At 35.5% G+C, this 21,039-nt stretch overlaps 1 protein-coding gene across 1 annotated transcript in view; it reads left to right on the forward strand.

Annotated features, from left to right (window-relative positions):
* The window catches only part of UBE3D (ubiquitin protein ligase E3D), a 204,880-nt gene that overhangs the window by 15,931 nt on the left and 167,910 nt on the right, over positions 1–21,039 (forward strand). Inside the window, exons 3-4 of the mRNA XM_031964590.1 lie at positions 3,578–3,668; positions 15,693–15,921. Coding sequence (XP_031820450.1) covers positions 3,578–3,668; positions 15,693–15,921 — 320 coding nt within the window. The remainder of the gene's footprint in view (positions 1–3,577; positions 3,669–15,692; positions 15,922–21,039) is intronic.

Consider the following 21,039-nt stretch of genomic DNA (forward strand, 5'->3'; position numbering starts at 1 on the left):
ATATTTAGAATCTATCTGCCAAAGGAAATTCAGAAACTTTATGAGCAAAATTACAGACCACTTTTCACACAAATTAAGTCTGATCTAACCAATTGGAAAAATATTAAATGCTCTTGATAGAAAGAAGCAAATATAATAAAGATGACAATATTACCTAAACTAATCTATTTATTTAGCGCTTATACCAATCAGAACTCCCAAAAACTATTTTAATGACCTAGAAAAAATAACAACAAAGTTCATATGGAAAAACAAAAGGTCAAAATTTCAAGAATTAATGAAAAAAAAAATCAAATGATGGTAGCTTAGCTTACCAGATCTAAAATTATATTATAGAACAGCATTACCAAAACTATTTGGTATTGCTAAGGAATAGATTAGTTGATCAGTGGAATAGATTAGTTCAAGGATAAAACAGTCAACAAATATAGCAACCTAGTCTTTCGACAAACCCAAAGATCCCAGCTTTTGAGGATAAGAACTTACTGATTTGATAAAAATTCGAAAATTGGAAACTAATATGGCAGAAACTCAGGCATTGATCCATACTTAACACCATACACCAAGATAAGGTCAAAATGGTTCATGACCTAGGCATAAAGAATAAATTATTAATAAATTAGAGAACATAGGATAGTTTACCTCTCAGACCTGTGGAAGGGGAAGGTCTTTATGACCAAAGCAGAACTAGAGATCATTACTGATCACAAAATAGAAAATTTCGAATTATACCAAACTGAAAAGTTTTGTACAAACAAAACTAATGCAGACAAGATTAGAAGAAGCAATAAACTGGGAAAATATTTTACAGTCAAAGGTTCTGATAAAGCCTCATTTCCAAAATATATAGAGAATTAACTCTAATTTATAAAAATCAAGCCATTCTCCAATTGAAAAATGGTCAAAGGATATGAACAGACAATTCTCAGATGAAGAAATTGAAACTATTTCTAGTCATATGAAAAGATGCTCCAAGTCATTATTAATCAGAGAAATGCAAATTAAGACAACTCTAAGATACCACTACACACCTGTCAGATTGGCTAAGATGACAGGAAAAATAATGATGATTGTTGGAGGGATGTGGAAAACTGGGACATTGATTCATTGTTGGTGGGTTGTAGAACAATCCAACCATTTGAAGTAGTTTGAATCTATGCTCAAAAGTTATCAAACTGTGCATACCCTTTGATCCAACAGTGTTACTACTGGATTATATCCCAAAGAGATTATAAAGAAGGAAAGGACCTTATGTGCACAATGTTTGTAGCAGCCCTTTTTGTAGTGACTAGAAACTGAAAACTGAATGATGTCCATCAGTTGGAGAATGGCTAATAAATTGTGAGTATATAAAATATGGAATATTACTGTTCTGTAAAAATGACCAACAGGATGATTTCAGAAAGGCCTGGAGAGACTTACAGAACTGATGCTGATTGAAATGAGCAGGACCAGGAGATCATTATATACTTCTACAACAATACTAGATGATGACCCAGTTCTGATGGATCAGGCCATCCTCAGCAAACGAGATCAACCAAATCATTTCTAATGGAGCAGTAATGAACTGAACTAGCTATACCCAGAAAAAGAACTCTGGGAGATGACTAAAACCATTACATTGAATTCTCCAATCCTACAGTTATGCACACCTGCATTTTGATTTCCTTCACAAGCTAATTGTACAATAATTCAGAGTCTGATTCTTTTGTACAGCAAAATAATGTTTTAGTCATGTATACTTATTGTGTATCTAAGTTATATTTAATATATTTTAACATCTACTGGTCATCCTGACATTTAGGGAGGTGGGGGTAAGAAGGTGAAAAATTGGAACAAGAGGTTTGGCAATTATTAATGCTGTAAGTTACCTATGTATATATCCTGTAAATATAAGGCTATTAAATAAAAAAAAAAAAAAAAAAAAAAAGAAAGAACTTCCTAAGAGTTTGAACTAATTCAAATGTATAATGCAAAGGCCTAACACCTGTGGCTCATGACAGTCCTGAGTGCTTCTGAACCAGACTGGAAAATATTTAGCAAAAGGAATAAAAATGCAATAGAACATAGATAATGTTAATGTATGATTTTATAAGTCAATATTCAAGGTCCAGAACAGTGGCTCTGGAATTAGGAGGACCTGAGTTCAAATCTGGCCTCAGACATTTAATAATTATGCCACTTAACCCTGTCAATAATATTCAATTGTTTTTCCAGCCATGTCTGAGTCTTTATGACCCAATTTGGAATTTTCTTGGCAAGCCTATTGGAGCAATTTGTTATTTCCTTCTCCAGCTTATTTTACAAATCAGGAATTGAGGCAAACTGGACTAAGTGACTTGCCTGGGGTATCACTCAACTAGTGAATATCTGAGGTCGGATTTGAACTCATGAAGATGAATCTTCCTGATTATGAGCCCAGTTGCTGTATGTACTGCACCACCTTGCTGCCCCTAAACATAACTTTTATTTTATCTTTATGAAATGTTTAGTGGCTTCCATTTCTCTTTGATTTTGACACTTGGTATAATGGGCTGCCTTGGGAAGGTTCCCATTTCCAGAAGATGTTTAGAAGGCTGAATCACTATTTGTTGGAGATTGTTGTTCAGGTAGAGGTTGGACAAGATGGTGTCTGAAATGCTGTGTTTCTGTCTTAAGCTTTTTTTTTGTTAGACTCTTTCTACAAAATAAAAGTAGTGACATTTTACCTAGAATAACCTATGGAGTAAATACTTAAAGAGTACCTTGCAAAGTTCTTTGACATTTTTGGAGACATAAAACATTTTTGTTGTTTTATTTGTTGTTCTGGTTGATTCAACAAAAGATTATTTGCAAAATTTATTATTTGAGAGTAGGGATCCAGTATTGCTTTCTGATCAGATCTAGAACTATTAGGAATCTTAGAATCTATGACTCAGAGATCATCCAATTTTGTTTTGTTTTTTTGTCCCTGCTCCCTCTAGCAGTTTGCTTCTCAAAATCATATTCTTAAATAATTAAAGGAAGTACTAAATTTCAAGACAGCTTAAGTGAAAACAAATGCAATTTTTTTTTCTTCATTTAAATTTATGGACCCATTGACATCCTTAGGAAAAGAACCCCTGATCCAATCTAACCCTTTTATTTTAAGATAATAGGCTCTGAGCCTAAGTGATTTGTATAGGGTCACAGAGAGAATGGGGCAGCAAGGTGGCAGCAACGGAGTGCAGGACCTAGAGGCAGGAAGACTTATCCTCTTCAATACAAAAACAGCATCAGACACTTACTAGTTGTGTCACCCTGGATAAATCACTTAACCCTGTCTGTCTCAATTTGTTCTGTAAAATGAGCTGGAGGAGGAAATTCTGGTATCTCTGCCAAGAAAAGCCCAAATAGGGTTACAAAGAATAGAACATAACTGAAATGACCTAACAGCAACAACAAAACATACAGAGAATAAATGGCAGAGAGCCAGCCTTTGAACTCTAGTCCTGTGGCTCATCCCTCCGAGTTCATCATACTTTCCACCGCACCACCTGGCTGCTAACATGTATGTCCTCAAGCCAGGATGATTTGCTCTTTCTTTTCGTTCCCTCAGGACTGATTTCCACTTTGAGCCAAAGCCTGCAAGCCCTGAAGTGTTATGTGTTCTATTGCCAGTCCTGTGGTGAAATCATCATAAAAGAAAGGTAAGGAGCACATTTAGTGGTGTTTGGTGAGGGCTGGGCTTATTGGGGTCTGCTGATTTGCTCTGTGGTGCCTCAGATCTTCCCATGGTTCTCCTTTAGGGCTACCATTGTGACAGCTTTAACAGGGGTGTGCTGGCAGGGTCCAATTTAAACAGCACCAATCAGGAGCCCTTTCCCACAGTCACAGCTGAGTGGTCAAATGTTTCTCTTGTGATGAACTGGAGAAATGGTATTGACTTTTGTGAATTATTACCGACCCTCAGAGCAGAGGATCTGCCCAGAACCACTAGGTAGCATCTCTCTCAGTCTCTAAAGATACAACAGCTCTTCTTTATATACCTGGCATTGTTGAGGAAGTGTGGTGCTCCACAGAAATGGATTTTCCAGACAGATGGCTGGAAAATTATTCACTTCCTTGCCACCTTAAACAAGCCTACTTGAGAGACAGCATGATGTGTTAGAAATAGCACTAGATTTGGAATTGAGAGACCTGCATTTCAATCCCAAAGCCCCATATTCACTAATTATGATCCTGGGTAAATCACTTTGTCTCCATTTCTTCATCCAGATTATAACCATATAACCAGACCTCCTGTATTACCCACTTTAAGATTCTTTCTGAGGAAAGCGCTTTGTAAACTTTACAGGGCTATAAAAAAGTGAGCTGCTATTACACTTACTTAGACTAAACTGGATGAGTTTAGATCACTATTGTGACCATTGGTATTTTTTGAAGTTAAATTAATTTTTTTCCATTAACAAGCATTTTTTTCCCTTTCATCTTCTCTCCCTATCTCATTTGGAAAAACAAAAATAAAAATGTTACTCCTTGGGACAAATATTTAGAATGAAGCAGAGTAAATCCTTTAATTGACTACATCCAAAGATGTATAACTCATTGCCATTTCAAGTCTCCCACCTCTATTTAGGAGGTTGATTACTGTGCTTCATCTTCATATCTTTGGAATCATGATTGGTCATTGGATTATTCAAGGTTCTTCATGACTTTGAAAATTGTTTGCTTTTTGATGTTTTTGTAATTGTATAAATTATTGAAAGCTGGAAAGACCTGTGGGAACTGATGCAGTATGAAGTGAGTGTGATTATTGTCCTTTCACATTTGAACACTGCTTTTCTTCTAATAAATGAACCCAAATGGTCATGCTTTTTGACTAGTTCTTCCCCCTGAAGAACTGTAGTGGTGTCTATTTTTCTCTACTACCTTCTAAATTGCTGCTTCTAATCTTATATTCAAACATTTTGTTAAAATTCTGTCTAAAGTTAATAGGCTATGAATGAGGTTCCAAGAATGAAGTTCACAAGGTTAATAAATTTGTTCTATTTATTTTGTATTTTTTCTCTTACTCCCTGATCTTGGCTTTCTTACTTCTTGATTCTGTAGGTTAGATCACCAATAAGGGACTTCATAGTAATTTAAGTGATGTTATTTTGTTATCCATCAAATGAATAGTTGACAAAGTTGGGTTGAGAAGTGGGGTTTAATAAAATCTGTGTAGAGTAAAAGCACTCTAGGTGCAAATTCAATTCAACCAACATTTATTAAGTGTTTACTATTGCGAACCTTTATATTTTGCATAGATGATCCAAGAACTCCAGAAAAAATGAAACCATTTCTGCCCTCAAGGGGTTGATATTCTTTTATTTTGGGGTGTAGTGGCAGTAGATATATGTACACAGATGAATAAACACAAGATAATTTGAGAGTAGTAATAACTGAAGGAGATTAGAAATGGCCTTTTCTTGGAGGTAGCACCTGAGCTGAGCCTATTTCTCAAAGGTAGACTCTTTAATTCTGAGGGAGTACCTTGGGAGGGAGGGAAGAGTTTGGAGAAAAATGCATATTGGCAAGTGATGGAAAGTGATTGATTATCTCAAATGTTTTGACTAGTTATGTTTAATTTGGTTTTGTGGCTGTCTGGTCTGTGGCCATTATGACAAACCTCCTTGGGATTTTGGTTCCCATATCTGTGAAAATGTGTGAGAATGAGGGCTTTCCTTTTCTCACTGTAAGTTTTGTTATAGTCTTGTGTGTTAACTGAAGGCTGAAGGTTTCCTTTCTCAAGTTGAGTTCATTAAACATTCTTCTCTATGGAGCTTATCTAACTTTCTCATACCTGCTGTCAGATTCAATGGCATCTTATCTAAATGCAATTGATAGCACTTTTGGCAATATAGGACATTCTGTCTCAGACTTTTCCATTGCTTCTAGATGTGTTTGATGGGAAAAGAATGGTGAAGATAAAATTTTGTTACTAAATCTGAATCTCCTGATCCCATTTTGATTCTTTAGGAATCTCATATGATTGTAGCTCTAGAAGTGGAAGGGACCTTAAAGGCCATCTAGTGCAATTTCCTGATTTTACAGATGAGGCAACTGAAGCCCAGAGAAGTTAAGTTTAAAGGTACACAGTTGCTAAAAGTGGCACAGCAGGGATTTGAACCCAAATCCAACACATGTTGCTTCACAAGTTTTACTTTTATTGATCTTCTAGAATGATCTAGTACTAGTTAGACCTAGGAAAAAATCTTCTTAGCTAGGGAACAGAAGTAGGGAAAAGACTGTATAGGGCTTTTCTTCCTTACACAAGTTCTTTATATGACTTAGTTAAAATACAAAGTGAAAAGAAATTAATTTCTTTGGAGTAGGTTATTTTCTGGCCTGTTGTTTCCCAAACTTTTCTTGTTTAGGGCTGGCCTTATTCCTGATTTCTTTCATGTTTGTATGACTTAAAAATTAATCATTTATCTCTCACTCTTTGTTTCCCTCTCTCATCTGTTTTTCTCTCCTTATTTTTCATTTTTCCCTCTTTCCCTTTCACCTCCATCCCTCTTCCTTTCTTTCCCCTTCCTCTCTCTTTTCTCTTCCTTCTCTTTCTCCTTCTCACTCTCCCTTCTTTCTCTCCCTCTCTCTCTCTCTCTCTCTCTCTCTCTTTCTTTACCTCCTTTTGTTTTTGCCTCTCCTAGGAGGTAAACAGCATGGTTTATTTAGGTCTGTAGACTTAGGCAAGGCCTACCTGCTTAAGTCGTACCTACTGTATTGAGCTTCTGCTGACTGTTGTTACAGAGGTCGTTGTCATTAAGTGCTGGCGGTAATTAGTTTGTGTTCAGATGGATGCCTCTAAGGCTTTGCACTATCACCCCATAGTTCATTTTCCCCCCCATTACAAATGCTTTGCCCAAGATATGTGGATTTGTGTACTGACTATATTAAATAACCCGTTGGCTTTCTACTTAAGCTTCCTGCCCCAGGGAGAGGGAAAGGCCACTGTAGGAGAGGAAAACCCAGCATCTGTGCTTATTAAAAAGGGCTTTCAAAGGAAATTTGCTTATGGCAGCCACACAGTAAGGACTGTGTTAGCCGGGCAGGTGCCATAGACTTATTTGGTTCTCTTTGCTGGGAACTACTGCCCTAAAACCTTGCTTATTTGCACCCCATTGATTGGGAACTCGTTCTTATTTGAACAAATCCAGATTAATGGCTGAGTTTTTTTTTTTTTTTCCACTACAAAGGAAAAAGAGTCTTGCTAAGTAAATTGTGTAATTAAAATTGCAGGAAGCAATGTTTAACCTACTTTGAAAGCCACCTGTTTTCAAGCCTTTGGCAGGCACTTACATGTAATATTGCCAATTACATGCATTCATCTTTGAGTGCTATAATAATAGCTTAAATTTATATAGCACTTTAAAGTTTGTAAAATTCTTTACATATGTTATCCCATTTGTTCCTCAAAACAACCCTGGAAGGTAGAAGCTATTATTATTTCCAAACAGATGACAAAACCAGCTCAGAGAATTAAGTGACCAGGACAGCTAGTATAAGACTGAATTTGAACCCGGGCCATCTTGATTTCAAATAGAACTCACTAGCTATTATGCAGTACTGCTGATCTATATTCAGGGTATTCTATTAGAATCTGTGTGAGGTTGGGATGCAGAGGAATATAGAATAAGAGCATTACAGATTAGGAAGGATCAAGAAGCTTGGGTTTTACTAATTGTGTGCTTAGATCTTTCACTTAATTTCTTCATTAGTAAAATCAAGTCAATAATTTTACATTGCAGGTTGTTGTAAGGATCAAATGAGATTTTATACATACATACATACATATATAAAGTATGTTGAAAACTATGGGTTTTCTAGAATGTCTAGAAGGCTAGATTAGGTGAACTCTGAGATTCATTTCAATTCCAAAGCTCTGGTCCTGAGCCCTCTACAAAGGGCTAAGTAGTTATATTTTTATTACAGTAATTATATTAAGATGTCGTCCCCTAGCCTCTAAAGTACTTAGTCTATTCAATTTTAGAACTTCTATGGTGGGGTTTCTGAAGTATTTTTATTGCTGAGCATCTTAGGTCATCTTGCCATCTTCTCTCCCTGCTCCCTCTCCTATTTCCTTTCTGGATAGTGTAATCAAATCTAAACTACTTTTGCCTCTGGAAAGGGCATATCAATTGGCTGCTCTATGAATCAACTTACTATCTGTTTGATTCCTTGATTAAAACTTTCTGTGTTATCTTACTCAATTAGAACATAAGCCTCTTACATTTTTCACTTTCTTTCTGAGTTGGAGAGGTATGTGTCCATGAGTGTGGAATATAATATATAGTATCAGGGTTTTTTAAAATATGTATTAGTCATTTTGCTGTTTTTTTTTTTTTCCTTTTTTCTTCATCCTTGTTTTCTTTAAAAAAAAATTCTCAATTTTATAAAGGAACAGCTCTCAATGGGGGGAAGGCTAAAGGAAGGATTTAGGTGATATTCAAAACAAAATATATCAGTAAAAATTTCTTTTTTTCTTTTCTTTTTTTTTCCCCACTGAGGCAATTGGGGTTAAGTGACTTGCCCAGGGTCACACAGCTAGGAAGTGTTAAGTGTCTGAGATCAGATTTAAATTCAGGTCCTGCTGACTTCAGTGCTGGTGCTCTATCTACTGCGCCACCTGGCTGCTCCTAAACATTTCTTTCTTTCTTTCTTTTTTTTAATAGCTTTTTGTTTACAAATATATGCATAGGTAATTTTTCAGCATTGACAGTTACAAATCCTTTTGTTCCAACTTGTTCCCTCCTTCCCCCCACCCCTTCCCCCAGATGGCAGGTTGACCAATACATGTTAAATATGTTAAAGTTAAATACTATATCTATATCTATATCTATATATCTATATATATCTACATATATATATATATGTAGATATATATAGATATATAGATATATATATACACACACACACACACACATACATGTCCAAACAGTTATTTTGCTATACAAAAAGAATCAGACTCTGAAATATTGTACAATTAGCCTGTGAAGGAAATCAAAAATGCAGGAGGACCTAAATAGAGGGATTGAGAATTCTATGTAGTGGTTCATAGTCATCTCCCAGAGTTCTTTCACTGGATGTAGCTGGTTTAGTTCATTACTGCTCTATTGGAACTGATTTGGTTGATCTCATTGCTGAGGATATCCAGGTCCATCAGAATTGATCATCATATAGTATTGTTGTTGAAGTATATAATGATCTCCTGGTCCTGCTCATTTCACTCAGCATCAGTTCATGTAAGTCTCTCCAGGCCTTTCTGAAATCCTCTTGCTGGTAATTTCTTACATAACAATAATATTCCATAATATTCATATACCACAATTTATTCAACCATTCTCCAACTGATGGACATCCACTCAGTTTCTAGTTTCTGGCCACTACAAAGAGGGCTGCCACAAACATTCTTGCACATACAGGTCCCTTTCCCTTTTTAAAAATCTCTTTGGGATATAAGCCAGTAGTAACACTGCTGGATCAAAGGGTATGCACAGTTTGATAGCTTTTTGAGCATAGTTCCAAATTGCTCTCCAGAATGGCTGGATGGATTCACAATTCCACCAACAATTAAACATTTATTTCTTTAAAAAAAGAGTGTAAGCTTCTTCAGGACAGTCCTCCTCCACTTTTTGTATTTGTATTCCCAGAATTTAACAGAGTGCCTGTCACATGGGAAGAACTTAATAGATACTTTTTGTTCATTCATTGCCTTTGTCTTTATGGAGCCATATAGCAAGTTACTTAACCTTTGTAAGTTAACCTCAGTTAATTTAAATAATTTAGGAAAATTACAGTTTATTAATTGACTTGGTTTATTAATTAACTTAAATTGAGAAAGACACAGTCTCTTAATTTGTAAAATGAAAGGGTATAGTTGGTGACTTTTCAAGTAGCTTCTAGCTCTAAATCTTTCAATAATGCCCTATTATAATAGATTAGATAATATTGATGGGAACAATTGTAATAGAAGACAGACTTTGAAAATGCAAGGAGGGGAGAACTAGGATGAGATGAGTTCTGAGGTTCCCTCCAACTCTTGAGATTATGTGATTGTGTAAGAACCCAAAGGAATAAGATTATTTCAGGCAATAACAGCTCACATTTATAGAATATAGCTAGCAAATTGCTTCATTTTTAATACTTTCTATGATCCTCACAAAGGTATACCAAGTGCTCTAATTACCTTCATTTTATAAATACATAGATAAAGAAACTGAGGCTTAGAGAGGTTACTTGGAAGTAGTAATTGTTGTTGAGTCATGTTTGACTCTTTGTGATCCCATTTGGGATTTTCTTGGCAAAGATACGAGAATGCTTTGCCATTTCCTTCTCCAACTCATTTTACAGGTGAGGAAACTGAGGCAAACAGGGTTAACTAACTTTCCCAGAATCACACAGCTAGTAAGTGTCTGAGACCAGATTTGAATTCAGAAAGATGAATCCTCCTGCTATACACTGTGCCATCTAGCTAGTTCATATTGTGCTACACATACAAGGTGTCCCAAAACTCTTAGGATAGTAAATGTTTATAACTTAAAGCTACACTAAGACTTTTGGAATACCTTATAACTTTTTACATATGATTCTTATGGAAACTCTGTGAAATTGCTTTGATTTTATAGATTTTTAAACTGAGGCACAGAATGACCTGCCCAGATTTATATAACCAATAAGGATCAGAGATAGAATTTGAACTTAGCACTTTCCAAATTGGAAGATTATTTATCTTTCTAGTACAGCACACTGCTCAGAGCCATTATAATTTCCTTAATTTTTTTTAAATTAAGGGTTTTTTAAATGAACTTGGACAGGTTCTTCCAAAATTAAACAGAATTATAGAAGTTTTGTTCTGTTTTGTTGTTCTTGAGACCATAATAAAGCCTAGAAATGAGTAACTTCTCTTTTTTTTAATTTAATTTTTTATTAAAGCATTTTAGTTTGAAAACATATGCATAGATAATTTTCAACATTTACTCTTGCAAAACCTTGTATTCCCATTTTTTTTTCCCTTCTCTAGATGGCAAGAAATCCAATATATGTTAAACATGTGCAGTTCTTTTATAAATATTTCCACAAAGTGAATATCTTCGACAAAGAGAAGATCTAACTCAGTTCCAATCAATCAATGATGGACAGAAGCAGCTACACCCAGAGAAGGAACACTGGGAAATGAGTGTAAACTGTTTGCATTTTTTTTTCTTCCCAGGTTATTTTTACTTCTGAATTCAATTCTCCCTGTGCAACAAGAGAATTGTTTGATTTTGCACACATATATTGTATCTAGGATATACTGTAACATATTTAACATGTATAAGACTGCTTGCCATCTAGGGGAGGGGGTAGAGGAAGGGAAGGGAAAATTCAGAACAGAAGTGAGTGCAAGGGATAATTTTGTAAAAAATTACCCAGGCATGAGTTCTGTCAATAAAAAGTTATAATAAAAAAAATTTTCCACAATTATCATGCTGCACAAGAAAAATCAGATCAAAAAGGAAAAAAATGAGAAAGAAAACAAAATGCAAGCAAACAACAAGAACAAAAATGAAAATACTCTATTGTGATCCGCACTAGTCCCCACAGTCCTCTCTGTGGGTACAGATGGCTTTCTTTATCACAAGACCATTGGAAATGGCTTGAATCACCTCGCTGTTGAAAAAACCCATGTCCATCAGAGTTGATCATAGTAAAATCTTGTTGCTGTGTATAAGGTACAAAGGTTCTAATGAGTACCTTCTCTAACAGCTTAGTTTAATGTTATTCAATATGGATGCTTTTACTTTAGGGGCAACTAGTGGTGCAGTGGATAGAGTGTGTCACCAAAGTTCAGGTCCTTCTCAGAGGATCTAATTGAAGAATAAAAACTAGTTGTGTAACCTTGGGAAAATCAATTCATTTCCTTTGCCTCAGTTTCCTCATCTGTAAAATGAATTGGACAAGGAAATGGCAAACCATTCTAATATATTTGCCAAGAAAACCCTAAATGAGGTTTTGAAGAATTGGACATAGTTGAAAAAAAAAAGATATTACTTTTAAGATGTTATTGTGTGGTGAGGAATCTCAGCCTCAGGAAACATATTTGTACAGTTGAAAATGACCGAGTTTGTAATTGGGGGATCTATCACATTAGATTAAACCACAGACTCAGTGGCCTTTTGGGGATTTAGTACATAAGCGGCAAGTAACTCTCTTTCCTGTGAACAATCTCCTTTCAGAGATTCAAAAACATTAGGACTAGGCAGGCATTTTTGCTCTAATTGGATCTTTCAGAAATAAATTCAAGAACAATTTAAACTATGTTAGTTGACTAAATGGACCTTCTAATTCTGTACCTTTTGTCAGCAGTGCTTTATTGTCTGAGGCCTTTTGAATAAGCATGTTCTCCTGAGTTCTTTGGAGAGAGCCCTAACCACTTTGAGTATACCTGGCAGTTCTTGGGATCAAGCCAGTTTCTCAAGGGGACATTATAATTCTAGAAAAAAATAAGTAGAACACGGTTTATATAAATGTAGTGGATGGGGCAGCGAGGTGGCACAGTGGATAGAGTACCAGCCCTGAAATTCAGGAGGACCTGAGTTCAAATCTGGCCTCAAACACTTACCACCGCCTAGCTGTGTGACCCTGGGCAAGTCATTTAATTCCAATTGCCTCAGCAAAAAAAGGAAAGAAAAAAGAAAAAAAAAAGGAATATTTAGGCAAGTGATTGGCCATTTTGGCAGCTGAGCTATTGTTATAGGCTTAAAATTACCATTAAAAATACCATTCATATCACTTGAAGCTTTGTCCTCCCCCCCAGTCTTATTAATTAATTATTAAATCTAAGGAGATTCAACTACTTCAGTGTAAGCCAGGATTTCATTGGTAACTAACATACCTAAATCTTGGTGAAATTGTTCTGGTGTTTCTCCCTTCATGTTCCAAACGTTTATTGAGCAGCTACTAGGTGCCAAACATGATTATAAGCACTTTACAAATATTATCTCATTTAATTCTCACAATCATCCTCTGAAGTACATGCATCATTACCTCCATTTTTAAGATTGAAGAAATTGAGGCAAGCAGAGACTTAGTATCCTATAACCAAAAATATAGTTTTGATTGATTGAAATATTATTTATCCCTCAATAATACTGAAGTAATTCATTCCTATCACATTTTCATTAATTTTAAAAATTGTAACCCAACTGAAAATTGCTAAGTAATTTAAAAATACATTTGAAATTCAACTATATTTTTGGTTATAGGATACTAAGATGAGTCCATTCATTTCAGGTTTTCACCTAAAAACCACCTAGATGAATAGTTTTCCACTTTCTTTCTTTTAAAGCTTTCCAGGGAAGTAAAGTATATAACTAAATGGAAACTTAAAAAATAAGTTTTTCAAGGTTTATGTATACACACACATACACATACACAGGCATGTTATATACACTTTAAAAATAATTTTTATCTTTTGTTTTTATATCATCTATATTTCTCACTGTATTCTTCCCTTCACCATCTTATGAAAAACAAGAAGAAAAAGATTCAGCACAGGAACCAGCACAACCCCCCCCCCCCCCCCCCCCCAACAACTTTGGAGTCTTAACTTTTCTTCACCCTCTTTCCTATAAGGAAGGGGAGTAAACATCTGTTTTAACACCTACTGTGTGTCATGTACTGTGCTAAGCTCTTTACAGTTATTTTTTCATTTGATTTTCACAACTCATGTTTAAGTGGGTGTTATTATCTTTATTTTTACAGTAGAGGAAACTGGCAAGTTGGGGTTGAGTGACATGTCTAGGGTCACATGATTAGGAGGTATTTGAGACTACATTTGAATTCAGGTCTTTCTGAATCCAGGCTCAGTGCTCTATCCATTTTACCAACTGGCTCCATCTATAACCAATCATTAGTCAAATCTTGTTAAATTTAATTTCATAAGCCTTCCTGTAGCCATTTCCTTGTCTTTACTCACACTGCCATCATCTTAGTGGAGATCCTTTCTGGAACTATTATAATAAATTTCTAGTTGATTTTCCAGCCTCCAGTCTCTCTCCTTTTCAATCCATTTTCTATCCAACTCTCAAAATGATATTTGTAAGGCAGGGATTTAACCACATCACTCCCCTGCAGAAAAGCCTGCAGTAGCTTCTTGTTGCCCTTAAGATAAAATATGAACTCCTTAACCTAGTCTAGTGTTTAAGGCTTTCCAGCATTTAGACTCAGCATTACTTTTACCTTACTTCTCTTCGAATATTTTATCATCCTGCCAAATAGGACTACTGATTATTTCCAAAATATAATATTATGGTTTTTGTTTGTTATTGCCATGGCATGAGTACCTAATTAAGTTATATCTCTTGATTGGAAAACATTCTCATCCTTGATTTTCAGAATTTTTAATTTCCTTTCATCCTTGGCTCAGTTGTCACTTCTTCCATGAATCCTTTTTCAGTCCCTAGATATTAGTTCTTTCCCCAAAATTTGCTTTCGCATTGTTTGATTCTTCCTTTGCCACCTTCATACAGGGCACTGGGTACATATTGAATTTTCTACTGGAATATTGTTCTTCTTTTTTTATCCCCAGGGTCAGCACATAGTAGGGACTCAATATATTTTTCTTGTGATTTGAATGGAAGTGCTCATCTCCTCTTTTGTGTTATAAACCATTTAAAGGCTGTACCCATCCTTCAGCACTTACCCTTTAGGTATATATGTTATTGTTTATGACTGTTTCTTTCAGTTAACAAGTATTTAGTTTGATGGATGTCATTTCCTTTCCCTTTTGTTTGTTAGTGGAAGATGTATGTTGTCTAATTAGTTTTCTTGACAAGATTATCAGTGTCACATTCTAAATAGTGTGGACTTCAAAAGCTTCATCCCTTCCTCCCATTCATCTTTCTTTTATTCCTGTGTTTCATTCCTCCAAATGCCCATAGCATGGAGCTTCTAGAAGAGGTACTAATTTATTATTGAAATTCAGGTAACCATAGTATTCCACTGACCAAATGTTAAACCCCTCAGGAATTACTTTTGGGAGAAGGGAGTCAAAGTGAACCTTGGATCCCTTTCTGAAGCAGTATTGGTTCCAGTGATAAGCTACAAGTCCAGAGTACTGAAGATGAAACATATCTTCCACCTATTGCTGAGACTTATGATACAGATATCATGATATGATATAGATATGTTTTTGGACATGACTAATAGGGGAATTTGTTTTGTTGGACTATATGTATTTGTTCTGAGGATTTTCTTTTTATTAATTTGGAGGGAGGGAACAGTAGGAGGGATGTAGCCCTCAATCCTATGTATATTTAGAAAAATAATTTTAAAAATAGATATAATGAAAATCATGAAAACATGTGTTTTCTTTTTTAAAATTTATTTTTATTCTTAACTTAATCACTAAATTATTTCTTTAAAAATAGAAGACCAGAAAAGGAGCCTTGCACCTGGCAATAGACTACTTGTAAGAAGAGAAATTTTAATATGACAGATCTCCAGGGTAGGTGGGGATGTGGGGGAAAGAAACAGCCTTAGGTGCTTCCTGAAAAAGTGGATTAATGCAGAATGCAAGTTTAAAAAAACAAAGTGAGGTAGATCTAGCTCTTCCGTTTTTTTCATTGTTTTAGTTATATAAATGCTGATGCCCCCTGTTGAGATGTTGGAGGTGGTGGGGAAACTCAACATTTTTCTCTTTTAACTAGGAAGCTCCTCAGAGTTCTCCCTCTGCCAAGTGGAAACTGGAATGCCTTAGTTGAAGATTGGTGTTGCCACCCAGATCCCTTTGCTAATAAGCCTCTTCATCCTGGAGGGAACGACTGTTTTATTGGAGATACTCACTTTCTGGTGAATTTAAAAAGTGACTCATGTGTGCCAGGACCTGAAATAACCCAAGTGGAGACTCAGCATCCTTCAGAGAGCCATTTGGAATCGGTAAACTCTTGTCTCAAAAATAAATGCTAATTTAGATGTTGCCTTTGACACTGGCTTCTCCAACCTTTCTTAATTCAAGGCTTGTTAGGGAAATCATCCTATTAAGTGAAATCCTTTATTTTCAGCTGCCTTTGTGCTTTTAGGTTATGTTTAAATGCGACAGAATCCATATATGGTCTTTAAAAGCTAAAACTGCTTTGGAGGTAGGAGGAAGAAGAAGAGATGGTGAAAGCAAATGAAATCTCTCTTATTGCATAGACATAGACTGGAGTACTCTCTGTGACCCTTGCTGATGTGATCTATGGTTTGGGGTTTGTCACCAAATGATGGCAGGTACCAACAGTTGGGGTTTAGTCATGTGAAGAATTCACAATGGCCAGTCTCTTTGACAGAAGGTATATTTATTTAGGGAATAGATTACAGATAAAATGAAGGGATACAATAGACATTGGAAAGGGTAAATATGAAGTAGGAGTGGGAGAGCCTATGAAAGACAACTTCCTCAGTGAAACTCAAAATTACTCAGTAGAAAGGGAGCACCCCATGAGGTTGGGGTATGACCGTAGCTGGCAAGCTAAATCCTGAAAGGGATTTAGCACCCTAAAAGAGTTAGCTGTTTCTTGTTTGTTTGTTTGTAAGGAAAACAAGTGGGGTTGGGAAGCAGAATGAATTTATGGGAGATACCATGGGGGAAAGGGGAGGGGGACCCCAATTGTAATGCCAATAGAAGTGGGCTAAATTCCTGAAAGGATTTAGCAAAGAACCAGGAGCAAAAAGACAAATTTATAGGAAAAGTTAGAGAGACTAGAGCTTCATGTTACTTATTTGCTAATTTTATGGCTTACAGGTAGGTTTGAGGGATGGTTTATTCACTATTGTCTTAGGAACTTGGTTGTCACTGACTAGATTATAACTATATTTTTATATTCTTAAAGCCAGAATACTTTAGAATCATTGACAGACAGATTGTTAGAACAATAGCACTCTAAGGTCAGGAGACTTTAGGATTACTGCTATATATTTCCCTTAGAAGCTGTACCCATCATTGCTGTGTGATATGGACCCACTAATGCAGGCTGCTTTAGGGAGGTATGTAACCTAGAAACCAAGAGTTGATGGTCTCACTGTACTTTGCCCATCAAACTACAGCATTCAATCAAGAAGCATTTATCAAGTGTTTACTATATGCTAGGCACTCTGCTGTAGACTTAGAATATGAAGAAGTAAAAACAGTTCTTGTTCTCATTGAGCTTACATTCTAATGGAGGAGACATTTTATATACAGACATACATAAATTTATATATAGAATTCACATAATAAATAAAATGTATCCATAACCATAATATCTATAGAGTTATACACACATTAGATAAAATTATATGGTTAGATAAAATATATGGCACAATGTATGGGTACATACATGTATGTATATGCATGTACATAACACTTTGTGGGTACACATGTATATGGCAGGCATATACCATAAGTATGTATAGATAGGCACATGTGTGTATACATAGATATCATATATATGTGTATATACATATATGAAAGTTGTATGGGTATGTGTGTAGAGAGTTGATGTAAGGTAATCTTTGGAGGGAAGGCTGTAGTATCTGTGGGGAATGGAACAGGACTCCTGCAGAAGATAGCTCTTCAGCTGAGTGTTAGAGGAAGCCAGGGATTTCTAAGGTAATGGGTGAGGATGAGGAGACAGAACATTGCAGGAATAGAGAGTAACCCCTGGGACATGGAGCCTCATGAGTGAAAAAGAGTAAGCAGTCCTGGATGGCTGAACTGAAGAAGAAGAATGTATAAGAATTATATTGTATTCAGTTTGGAGGATCGTATTTTAGGAAGGACAATGATCCGGCTAGAGAACAACATGGTGAAAAGACTAGTTAATAATAGGGGGTAATATTTGTATAGTGCTTTAAGGTTTGCAAAATGCTTTACAAATGATACCTCTTTTGATCCTCAACAACAACAATAATCCTAGAAGATAGTGCTATTGTTATTTGTTTTACAGATGAAGAAACTGAGGAAGTGCTTGGAGTTACACTGATAGTACATATCAGAGACAGAATTTGAACCCAGGTCTTTCTAATTCCAGATCTAGCTCTCTATTCACCATTCTACCTAGTTTTCCAGCTATGACACTATGTATGTCATCCCGGACAAGTCATGTAACCTTTATTTGCCTCATTTTTTAAAATCTGTAAAATGAAGGAATGGTTCTTAATGACTTCTAAAGATACTTTCCAACTCCAAATTTGTGGTTCTATAAACCTGTTATTTGATGTGTGGTCTCTTTAAATCCAAACAGGATTTAGTTGTTAGGTCTTTTTGTTGTTGAAATTTTAGGATTAAAAATTAGTATTTTCAAAAATCATCTTCTAAAACACGGGCTGATTTAAACTGGTAGCATTTTGAAAAATCAGATTTAGTTGTTAGGTCTTTTTGATGTTGAAATTTTAGGATTAAAAATTAGTGTTTTCAAAACTCAGCTTCTAAAACACAGGCTGATTCAAGCTTGTAGCATTTTGAAATTAAGCTAGTGCTAAAGAACTTATTCTACTCCCTCTTCAAAAAAAAAAAAATCCAATAATAAAACCAAAACTTCTTACAGAAGTAATGAATCTGCAGAGACAAATTTTGATTTTAATATAAAGAAAAATTCCCTAATGATTAGATCCATCCAATAGGTAATAGTGAGTTGTGAGTTCCTTATCATTGGATAAGGATGCCATCAGTGGAGGTTGCCACACACAGATAAGTAATAACTTTGAGAAATGTTTTGGAGGAGATTTCTTTTCAGGTGCTAGTTAGACTAGATAGCCACTGGGGTTCATTCCAACTCTGAAATTCCATGGTCTATTTTTCAAACCACAGAAAGTCATACTTTTTCATTTTGTTAAACCAGTCAGTTTTCCAGGTGTATGCTATATTTTACCCTCATGGTCTGATTTAAATTTAAGGCAGTGTTTCTTTGCTCTAAGATATATATTACATGAGTAGGCTTGGGTAATTTCCTCTGTCTGCCCAAAGTCTAGACTTCTCATGTGATAAAGATAGATGCCATTTAAGGAACTAGCAAAGGAAGTCCTAAAATAGAACGCACTAACATGCAAAATTTCTTTTTTTAAAAAGATTCATTTCTGGAGTGTGTCAGGCTAAGTGGTTTTTTGCTGGAAGTTCTTTAGGAAAAAGGGGCAGTTTTCTCTTTTACCTAGAAAAAAGTAGTTGATTTGATTTTAAAGAGTCAATGCCATTAAGACATTTAAGAAATAATAGTTTTACAAAAAGTTAGAAAGGGACCTTAGAGGTTATCTCGTCCAGTACCTAATTTTACTGGTGATGAAATGGAAGCCTTGACATGGAAGAAGTGACTTTTCCAGGTCACACAGTTAATAAATTGCAAAGTTGGGATTTGAACCCAGGCATTTTCACTCTTAAATTTAGTTGTGAGCTCCTTGAAAATAAGGATTTTTTTTTTTTTGTCTGTCTTTGTATCCTTAGTACTTGGCACAGTGCCTGAAATGTAGTAGGCACTTAATAAATATCTGTTAACTCTTGTTGACTCCATTTCAACATGAAACCAAACTATGATAAATTTACCTAAAATGGTGGCTTCAAATTGATTTTATAATTTCTTAACTTCTAGAGCATAGTTATCAATAGAAATAAAAAATAATTTTAACTTTATATATATTTTTAAAGACTATAGTAATATTGAACAAATATCAATCAATAATTGTTTATCAAGCCTTTGCTATATACTAGGCACTGTGCTAGGTTTGGGGACCTCAAACCAAAAATTGAACATTTCTTTATTTTCAAGGAATTTATGTTCTATTAGGGGAGAAGAAATGTACCTACAGCACATATAGAATAAATACAGATTTAATAAAAGGTAATTTTGGGAGGATTGTTCCAGCAGCTATTTGGGGAATGGCTGGATAAGATATATAGGGATCAGGAAATAGGGAGGAGCAGGGATTTATTAAGTGCCTCCTGTGTATCAGGCACAGTGCTAAATGTTTTACACATTATCTCCATGATCCTCATAATAGTTTGGGAAGGTAGGCTTTTATAATTTTTTTCTCCATTTTACAGTTGTAGAAATTGAGGCAGACAGAAGTTAAGCAATTTACCCTGAGTCACAAAGTTAATAAGTTATCTGAGGTTATATTTGAACTCACTACCTCCTGACTTCAGGTTCAGCATTCTATCCCCTTTGCCATTAAGTTGCTTTGGGTAGAAGGTGGGTACTTCAGTTGAGTTTTTGAAAGCAGGCAAGTATTCAACCAGAGGTGCAGAAGGGGAACCAGTCACTGCAAAGGTAGAGAAATGGGAGACGAGTGTTATGAGTGAGCAAAAGTAAGAAGAGCATTTGGGGGAGGACCATAGAGCATAGAAAGGTCAATAATGTATAATGAGACAGATAAGTAGTTTGAAGAGATAATGTGTGGGAGTTGGGCCCACATCTTACTTAGTAAATAGGTTTATGAAATCTTTTTATGTGTAGAAAGAGATTTGAGAATAAGGAATTTCTTTGAGAGTATCAGTCAAATTGTTATCAGTGAGAATTATTTAGGTACCTCATCCATCATTTTGAGCCTAAATCTCTTTGCCCAGATAGAATACATTATCAGTGATGACACTTGAGTAGATTGCATTGGTAAAAGATAAAGGTTAGGATCCAGCTCAAGGCTATTGACAATAACTTTGAGGTTGTTTCAAATGATTTACCTTTTCATCATTGTCATTGGCTTTTAAATTAGTAATCATTCAAATATCTTTATTGTGATGGTGGTGGGGATTGGTATGGTAGGAGAAGTTACTGAAATAAAGCGCAGTTGTGGCAAGTGCTATTTAAAAAAAGAAAAAAATTATTGACAGTCTGAAACTTAAAATAACTAACCCTCTCCTTTCCTTTTAAACTTCCAGAGCTCCCATTTAATGGTCCTGGGATGTCTTTTGAAAAATCATGACACTATTTAGAGACTCACAAGTTGAAGAGAATAAGCTGTAAAAAGCAGCAATGACAAGAGATCTGACCCAGGAGGAGGATCCTAGGCGGGGCTAGACTGCCTCCTTATTAGCCTTCCCTCCCA

This window comes from Sarcophilus harrisii, chromosome 4 (genome assembly GCF_902635505.1).
Source record: "Sarcophilus harrisii chromosome 4, mSarHar1.11, whole genome shotgun sequence".
In the NCBI taxonomy this organism is placed as follows: Eukaryota; Metazoa; Chordata; class Mammalia; order Dasyuromorphia; family Dasyuridae; genus Sarcophilus; species Sarcophilus harrisii.